We start from the raw sequence: 9,372 nt of genomic DNA, 5'->3' as shown, positions 1-9,372 counted from the left end.
AAGCCTTTATGAGGAGGGACGAAGGGGTGGGGAGAAGATTAAAGTAAAAGGTGATGGGGTGTGATTGACGGGTGACAGCTGGCGCACGCAAGCCCTCGGGTGGGAGCCCTCGCGGACCGAGACGCAACCCTTGAGCAGTCGCGGCGCTGGCGCGACTCCACGAGAGCCACGCCCCTCGCAGCCCGTGACTGGCCGGCGTCCCGCCGCCGCTGCCGGCGGCGCCAGTTTCCGGAAGGCCCTGATTTCCGAGCGGACCGAAGCGGAGGAAGGTCGCGCGCCCTCTTCCGCCCGAGTTCCGGCGCCTCAACACCCGGCTTCTGAGCGGAGCGGGCGCGCGCCGCCCCTCTGCGCAGGCGCGGTGTGGGGTCCCCGCGCGCGGCGCTATGCCGGCCGCGCACGTCTCGCGTGTCCGGGCATTGTATCGGCGCGTCTTGCTGCTGCACCGGGCGCTGCCCCCAGACCTCAAAGCCCTTGGCGATCAGTACGTGAAGGACGAATTTAGGAGGCATAAGACGGCCGGCGCTGCCGAGGCCCAGCGTTTCTTGCAGGAATGGGAGGCAAGTGACCGCCCCCCTTTACTTCGCTCTCGACCTTTGGGGTCCCCCAGCCGTGACCCGCTGTGTCCCAGTGAGAGGGACCGACTGGTTTCCCTGTGCCCCACGCGGGATCAAACGCAGCGACAGCCTGTTCCGTGTTAACTCAACAGCGCAAAGCTGTACTTAGCAAAGTTCCACTCCGATCCGGCCTGTTTCTCCCACCGGTTCCTCCGGGAGCTGATCCCGTTACATCAACGTCTGCAGTTCAGTTCGGCTGAGCTTTTGCCCTTTCCAGGCGCTGGAGCGGTGAGGACGGGAGGTCACAAAATTGAATAAACCACTGTCCAAAGTACTTAACCACTTAGCAGCTTTTTGTCCCCTCTAGTGGCTTGCACCGTAGCAAGCGCCTATTAATAGTTTTCTCATTACTAAGTTTTCAGACACAGAGGTTTGTTTCCATAATTCCTGTTGTTGTTGTTTTTTTAAATCTCATCGCTCTTGGTTGCGTGTTAATAATCTTGGTTCTCAGTTGACCGAGACAGAAATAAGTCATGATTGGGAAGGAGAAAAATGCTGGTCAGAGTTAAGGTGACAGGTGGTTTCTCCTGAGTCTCAAGTCATGCTACTTTGTTACATTGCTCTGCAGCATTGCAGGAAATCTCTAAGGAGACACGTGCATTTGGGATTAGCCCTTTGATTACCCCCACGACCCCCTTTGAGTTAAGGAAAAAGGTAAGAGTTATTTCATGGGGTTGCGGGGCATTGCAGGGTTGCCCCTAGTTCTGATGTGCATGAATGGAATTGGAGTTTAGAGCAACAACTCAGATGTTTGAAAAAGGAAGCTGTGTTGGCAATAAGAACAGGTTAAGTGGTTCTTCAGTCTAAAAAGTTGATGGCTGAAAAGGAGATGCCTGAAATCTGTTTTTAAGAAAATCCTAAAGGTTATGGTTAGAGTGAACACGGAATCTTTTCAATGAACCCCAGAATTCTTGATTGTAGAATTATTGAAACTTGCAAGAGGTACATTTAGGACAATGGTGAAATTCAGAACTTACCTAAATATCATGTATGTTAGCTGTAATTAGCCTGCCTGGAGCCAGGGAAATTGAATATTTTTAAATGCATACTGGTATCTTTTAATATGGTAATTGGGTCTTGGAGTCAAGAACTGGATTCAATTTCAGGTCCTGGCATTTATTAATGATCAGATCACTTAATTTTTCCTAGTCTTGTTTTCTAATCTGTAAAATAATAACAGTGTTTACAATATGCACCTCTAAATGTTTGTATATGTATTTAAAAGCACTTTGTAAATTGTTAATTGCAATGAAACTATAAGATATCGAGGTGTTTGTTAAGTGACTTTTTTTTTTTTAAGTGACATCTTTTAAGCCAGGTCAGTTGAAGGCAGGACAGGAAGGAGAGAGTCTAGCTCTGCGTTGGGAAGAAATAAGGGCCCTTTGAGAGGCCTTAAAGTATAAGAACTTGGAAAGTCTTTAGGGAAAGACTAGGAACTCAGAATACATTAATAGGCTGGAGGAGCACGAGAAGCATAAACAAAAACTGGGTACCGTATTTGCCGGCGTATAAGACGATTTTTTGGCCCTGAAAAATATGCCTCCAAGTGGGGGGTCGTCTTATACGCCAGGTACACTTCAGATAGACTGCCCATAGTGCTTGCCCCGTGCCATAGTGGCCTCCCGATGCCCGCCCACTTCATTCCACATACCGTTCAGGCATCAGCAGCGCTGCTGGGTGTATGCTCGGCTGTTATGCGATTTTGCTGTTATGCGATTTTACCACACTCGCAAAATCGCACACAGCCGACCATATAACAAACTCTGTATTTTGAGTGGAAATGTTAGGGGGTCGTCTTATACACCGAGTCGTCTTATACGCCGGCAAATACGGTAAATAAAAATGTGTTGATGAACCTAGGAGGCTTGGTATCAGCAATTTAGGTTTCTTTTCCCCCCTAACTCTTGAAATAATTTTAGACTTGTAAGTTACAAACTCAGTGCAGAGTTCCCTACATCCTACACTCAGCTTCCCCTTGTGTTAACATTTTCCATAACTATGGTGCAGTTATCAAAACTAAGAAATTAACATTGCTACAGTATTATTAACGACAGGCTTTAGTTACATTTTGCCCGTATTTCCACTAATGTTCTTATTCTGTCCTAGGATCCAATCCAGGATCCCACGTTGCATTTCATCATCCTGTTTCCTTAATTTTCTCTAGCCTATAACAGTTCCTGAATCTTTTCTTTCATGTCCTTGACACTTTTTTGAAAAGTATTGGTCCGTTATTTCATAGGTTGTCTCAATTTAGGTTTGTCTGATGTGTTCTCTTGATTAGATTGATGTTATGGGAAGGATACCACAAGGCTTATGTGCCCTTCTCAACACATCATACCAGAGGGCACATGATATCGACTTATTATTACTGGTGATGTTACCTGTGATCATTTGGTTAAGGTGATATCTGCCGGGTTTCTCCACTATAAAGTTACTATTTTCCCTTTTGAAATTAATACATATTTGGGGGAAATATTCTGAGACTATACAAATGTCCTGTTTCTCCTTAAACTCGGCCAACTGATTTTAGCATTCATTGCTGGATCTTGCCATAGTGTTCCAATGGTGACTTTGTTTCCCTCATTCCTTCTGAATTTATTAGTTGGAAATGTTTCTGTAGGGAAATGTCTCTTCTTCCCTATTAGTGACCTATTAATAGCATTTTTACTTTTTTTTTTTTTATGAAAAGTCTATTCCATCAGGCTAGGGCCTTATAGATATTGAGTTGGTAGCTGGGCAAAGATAAATTTCAAACTAGTGATCTAACTATTTGGATAAAATAATAGTTCTCGAAGTTGCAAGGCAGCTCAGCCTAAGCCTGGAAGTTAGAAGGGGTAGGATGAATTCTACCAAGAGATCCAGTTTCTTTTTGCCAAGGATGAGGGCTAGAGAAGATTCTGAGTTGGATGGAAAGGAGAAAAACTTGGCTAAGGCAGTGATATAGGAGAGTGATGTCTTTCAGCTTTCTAAGTCTCCCCCCGCCTTGTGTTCTTCAGAACATCTAATTTATGATTGTTATACTTGATGCTACTAGTTATGGCATGGATTTCTATCGTTTTTCAATAATGATGGTTACAAATTTGGTACACATTATCTATTACATAAGCTTGCTGCTTGTGTTTATATCACGCTAATTGAGATTGACACAATCCTGGACTTTGCTGTGTGGAGTTTGGTCTCTGGGATTCTCTCACATACTTCTAAAATTACTTACGAACTTGAATGGATTCTGAATTTGTTTTACTTTAAAAGGCAAAGTTGGGTATGGGTACCACTGGAGAAAAGAAAGAGGAAGGATCAGGAATGTTAGAAGCCCCAGGATTAGGCGAGTTTTATATTCCCTTCGTTTGTGATCACGGAAAACTGCAGCAAATATTAGAGCAGCGGTTCTCAACCTGTGGGTCGCGACCCCTTTGGGGGTCGAACGACCCTTTCACAGGGGTCGCCTAAGACCATCGGAAAACAAAAAGATATTTACATTACGATTCATAACAGTAGCAAAATTACAGTGATAGAGTAGCAACGAAAATAATTTTATGGTTGGGGGTCACCACAACATGAGGAACTGTATTAAGGGGTCGCGGCATTAGAAAGGTTGAGAACCGCTGGAGGGAATTCAGCTGGGGATTTCTATTCAAGGACCACTGGGGGAAGGTGGGAGGAAAGTGTTTCATTCTATCTTAAGGATAAAAATGTAAAAAATGAATTTATATAATTCCTTATCTTAGAAAAAAATGTAAGTTCAGGAAGAGATTTTGGGAATCTGTTAGGGTGAATGTTTCATAACTGGTTGGTAAAATATCCATTATAACCTTACTCCCAAGTCTGTTAGGAGGCAACGATTACAAGTGGAATTGGGGCTGGGTGGATCAGGGGTCTTTTATGGCATTTTCAAAGTGCTTACTATGCTCAGTTTTGAAGTATACCTGATTTAGGTAATGCTTTCCATTTTTCTCTCTGTGCCTACCCAGTTGTGGAGAGAAGAACTTCTTATCACTTATTTTCTGGGAAATCAGAATAAGCATTGGAGATTAAATAGGAAGTAAAATATAGTTGTGATAGAATGTGAGACAGAGTAAAAAACAGTGCGCTCTTAGGAGCTGCTTTGAAGAGACTCGATATGTTTAATCTTCCATTTTCTGGCCTGTTTATGTCTGTTGCTTTCTTAACTGGCTTCTGTTGTTTTTCTTAAGTAGCTCCTTTGTTTTGTGTCTGTTGGAGGAAGTTTATAATGAAGTTCTAGTTCTAGAAAAAGCAAAAAGGCTTACAACAGTCTATAAATAGTTATTGATCACTTATTGCCAGGCAAAGTGCTAGGCATTGTGGGACACAAAAAGGAATAATAACTATGTTTTATTTACACAGTCTCCAAAGTTTAGTGGCGTATAATAGACAATTATAATATAGCATGAAATGGTGCCTGCTAAATGCTAGGGAAGGAAGGAGGGAATGGAGGAAGTTGGAGGCCACATATGATGTCTATGCTGAATCCTGAGCAAGTCAAGGTTGCTTGAAAGTGTCAAGAAAAAAACTTTCTAGAAAGAGGGAATAACACATGCAGAGGTATTGAGGTAAGAAACCAAAACTTTTTCCAGGATCTGCAGTGTTGCGTTTGGAGTTGAGTGCCTTATATGGGAGATTAGGAAGAGATAAAGCTAGAGTGGTCGCAAGAGACAGGCTATTCTAAGAATTTTAGGTTTTTATTTCAAATCATTGAAAAGTTTTAAGCAGTGGTGGAAATGATTCAAATTCTGGAAAGATTAATTTAGCAGCAATATATGATTGAAGAGTAAGCCAGCTTGAAGGTAAGGAAATCTGTCCCAAATATATGTGCCTAAACCAAGACAGAGGATTGAGAATGGAGATTATGAATTTAGGTGATACCCTTTTTAAGGAAGAATGGGACTTGAGCTGGTGATTGATAAAGGATCTGTGAGGGAGAGGAAGTAGAATGGATGAGCTCTCAGGTTTTAGAACATGATACCAATAACCAGAATAGGTATATAGGAGGAGCACGTGAATGAATTCAGTGTGGTATATTTTATGGTATAAATTCCGGTGGGACAGTCAAGTGGAGATGTTGTGAGCTATATATTGGTCTGGTACTCAGGAGACAGATTGTAGCTGGAGACAGAGATTTGGAATTCATTATCTATAATTGATGGTCAAAAGGTGTGGATGAAAGAGACCCCCGTTGGGTATAGCATTGGGGAAGGTGCCAGAGATAGACCACTAACATTTAGGAGTTAAGAAATAAAGGTAGTATAGTGCTGGAGAAGTCCTGTTCCTTTCTTCTTTTGTATTTAGTTGTTCCTAACTACATACTTTTTTTCCTCCTTGATTATATTTAATTCTTTAGATTTATGTGGTAGTTTAGATATTATAGCATTTGCCTTTTTTAAAATTATATCTTGTTGTATTTGTTTCAGAGAGGACGTAGTGCTTCGGATTTCATGTAACCATCCATTTTTAACTCATGGAACATCTTTTTCTTATTTATGACTTTGAAGTGGATCATCAGATAAATAATGTATGATTAAGTTTCATGTCACCTATATTTAAAATTTTTTTTAACTTAGTATAATTAGGGTTGGATGAGTATTTTGCAGTTTTTATAATTGTATGCCTCTCTTACCTAATTTGGGGGCCTCATTTCTTTGCTTTTGAACATCCTGATCTGTAGTTTGTATTTTAGCTTGTGGAAGAAAAGGAATGAATTACCTCTCTGTTCAGTAGATATATATCTACCAAGTATGAGGGGGTCATTTGGGGACCTCTCAGTTGTACTGTTTATTCTGCATGTTATTCAGTGTAGCGTTTTTGTGATGGTTTATTGAATGGTAATGGTTTATTGAATGGTGATGTTTCACACATGTATGCTTTCTACATTAAGCTTTACCTTTACATTTTTTTTAGCCATATTGTGGTTAACTAATGCTTAAGAAGGGATAAAGGAGAGGCTATGAAATGATGTTTCTTTGGAACATAAACATTTTTTATTTTCATTTCTGAAGCGTTTGGATTTTTAGTGTAGCTTTTAAGATACTGTTTTTATTTAGGAACATTGAACTTTTATTGGTATCATGAGATATGTTATAACAATGCTTATGTTATAAAGTAATTAAAGGTGTTTTTTAAAAAAAATCATAATTTGATCAATATTGCATATATTATTGACTTTATATACTATGTTACCGGAACATAGAGGTATGTTCCTTTTATTTAAATGGTTTAAAATTTATTTGAATCTATAGATTTAAAATAATGGTAATAGCATGATAATATTAATATGCTAGTGACTGTGGTTCTAAAACAAATCTGCACGTGTGCATAGGGGTGTGTATATTTATGTGCGTATGTATATATAACATGCAGTCTTCAAATTGTGAAGTAAGTTTTTGCACAGAATTTAAGAAAATATATTATATATGCATAATGTTAATTTTACTTAACTGTTTTATCAAATAAATATATTTTATGGTTGCTTAATAAGAACAAATGTCTGAAGTTTTACATAGGGAATGTTAGAATTGACTGAAAGTGAGCTTCACATTACTTTAGTAAACTTAGTTTTTTCAGTTAATGCATTTAGTCTTTTTGAAAAAAAAGTAATGTATGCATATGGCTAAAAATTAGTATGTATAGTAATAAAAATTAGGGCTTATAATAAAGAATATATTCTTCTCTATTTCTTAATTTATCTCTTCTTCTGGGGACATTTTAAATTTTATTTTGGTCTCTTTCATGTTTCAAATATCTTGTGAATTTTGGCTATCTGTCCATATTTACAAGTAAAGCAATAGGAATCTGAGAACTCTGTGTATAGGTATGCTTATTAATTGGGAAATTACTTTTAGGGTTACAGAGTTTCAATTAATCTTCCTTGGATTTGCTTTCTACTCCTGATTTCCTTACCTACCTGGTGTTTGAGTTCAGTTGGCTTTGGCAGTTTGGATTTATCTTCAGCTATATTCTCTATTTTCTAAGCTGCGGCTTCCTCTATCTGCACTGTTTTATTGGTTATACTCCTCTTCCCATTTTGAGAAATTTGTTGCAATCTCTTGGCTGTTAATGGCTCCATTTTTGTTCTCTTAGTCATTATAGGTTACTCCTTTAAAAAAATTCTTTACTATCAGGTCAGTGGGGTTTTTGGAAAGGAGAAGAAATAAGAAATAAGCTCCTGTGATTTCTCCAGTCTGACATCTTGAAATGGAAACCTGCAGTTCCTTCATTTTAAAGATGAAGAAACTAAGGCCTACAGAAATAAAATGACATGTTTGGTATCACACAACTAGATAGGACTAAAATCTTGTGCTCTGATCCTCATGAAAGTCTTAAAATTTTGGAAATTAACGTTTCCAAAAATGATTAAGCTTTTGCAGTGTAAAATGATTATAGAGTTTTTTCTTTTACTTTTGCTTGTTTGCTTACTACAATTTATTTGTATATTTGATTCTCCCTCAATTTTTTTCTTTATTTTTCCTAAAGGAAAATAAAACTTCTTAATCAGTTTTTTTCTTCGACACCTCTAGCATAATAAATAAATGTTGATTGTTTAAGTATCATTTATTTTTGTTTATTAGCCCAAGATGCTAATTGCCACACATTTCTCTCTCAGATTTTTTTCAGTAAGGAAATGAGAATGGAAGTTGCTGCGTTAAAACTGTTAAATGTTTGTACTAGTCAGGCACATATATGTTCTCTGTGTAATTTTTGGAAGCTTTCTTTGGGCCTCAGTTGTCTTAGTAGGGGAAATAGTTTACCCTTGAAATTAGGGATGGTCCAAAAAGTTTTATTTTACCTCTAAGATACAGTTTTATTAGGAAATGAGTTAAAACTGTATCAAATGGCTTAACCCACTTTACACTTTTCGTTGGCACCACTGATTTTTCTCTTTAAATCTTTTCTGTTACTTTCAGGGTTATGTGTTACTATAGTAATAGAATGGGTGATAAAAATATACTACATTTTATTTGTCTTTGTAACAGTTTCAATTAAATAAAATAACTTCTGAATTAAAAAAAATACTTAAAAAGGCAAATAGAGTTTATTTGGGATTCATAGGATATATGATTGATAGCATTAAAAGAGCTTATTTTGCTTGGGTAGGGGAAACTAACAGCTTTAATGAAAGAATGGGCAAAAGTAACTCTAATAAGAGGTCATTCTATGATTTAGATATAAAAAGTATGAATTGCTGTGCTGCATGTACCTGGTAGTAGAGAAAAATTTAAAGCAGTGTAGATGTCCCTTGATAGAAGAATGAAATTAGAGCATAGCGGTATGATGGATGGGTTAGTGTGCAACCGTTAGAAATGGCGCTTCAGAAGAATTAATGATGTGGAAAACTGCTCATTTCAATTACAATTAAAGGTTAACAGTGTTTATCTTTGGGTGATATGATTAAGGATGTTTGTTATTTTCTTCCTTGTACCTCAGATTTTCCAGATTCTCTGCAAAGATCACGTGTTACTTTAGTAGTTATAAGAAAGCCAATAAACATTATTTTAAAAAATGCAGTTGGATATAGTCAATATTTTTGTTACCAGGCTTGTGTCACAAAGCACTTGAGGCAAACACATTCAATGAGTCAAATACTAGCACCTTATAAACATGCTTCCTAATATTGCCCTTTAAATTTTGAGGATTAAACTGAGACTTCTTCATGTTTAATAAATGATATCAGCTATATATTTTATTATTTCTTGCTGAGTTTTGTAAATGAAATAAAAACAATCTAAACTTGTAGACTTCTATT

General features: G+C 38.1%; 1 protein-coding gene across 1 annotated transcript in view; it reads left to right on the top strand.

The window, feature by feature from the left end:
* Positions 1 to 258: 258 nt before the first annotated feature.
* SDHAF3 (succinate dehydrogenase complex assembly factor 3) overlaps positions 259 to 9,372 on the top strand; it is a 56,954-nt gene continuing 47,840 nt past the window's right edge. Inside the window, exon 1 of the mRNA XM_019662064.1 lies at positions 259 to 557. Within this exon, the coding sequence (XP_019517609.1) occupies positions 384 to 557 (174 nt within the window). The 5' untranslated portion in view covers positions 259 to 383. The remainder of the gene's footprint in view (positions 558 to 9,372) is intronic.

Source organism: Hipposideros armiger, unplaced genomic scaffold (genome assembly GCF_001890085.2).
Source record: "Hipposideros armiger isolate ML-2016 unplaced genomic scaffold, ASM189008v1 scaffold_365, whole genome shotgun sequence".
Lineage (NCBI taxonomy): Eukaryota > Metazoa > Chordata > Mammalia > Chiroptera > Hipposideridae > Hipposideros > Hipposideros armiger.
This window is presented reverse-complemented; position numbering and strand designations above follow the sequence as displayed.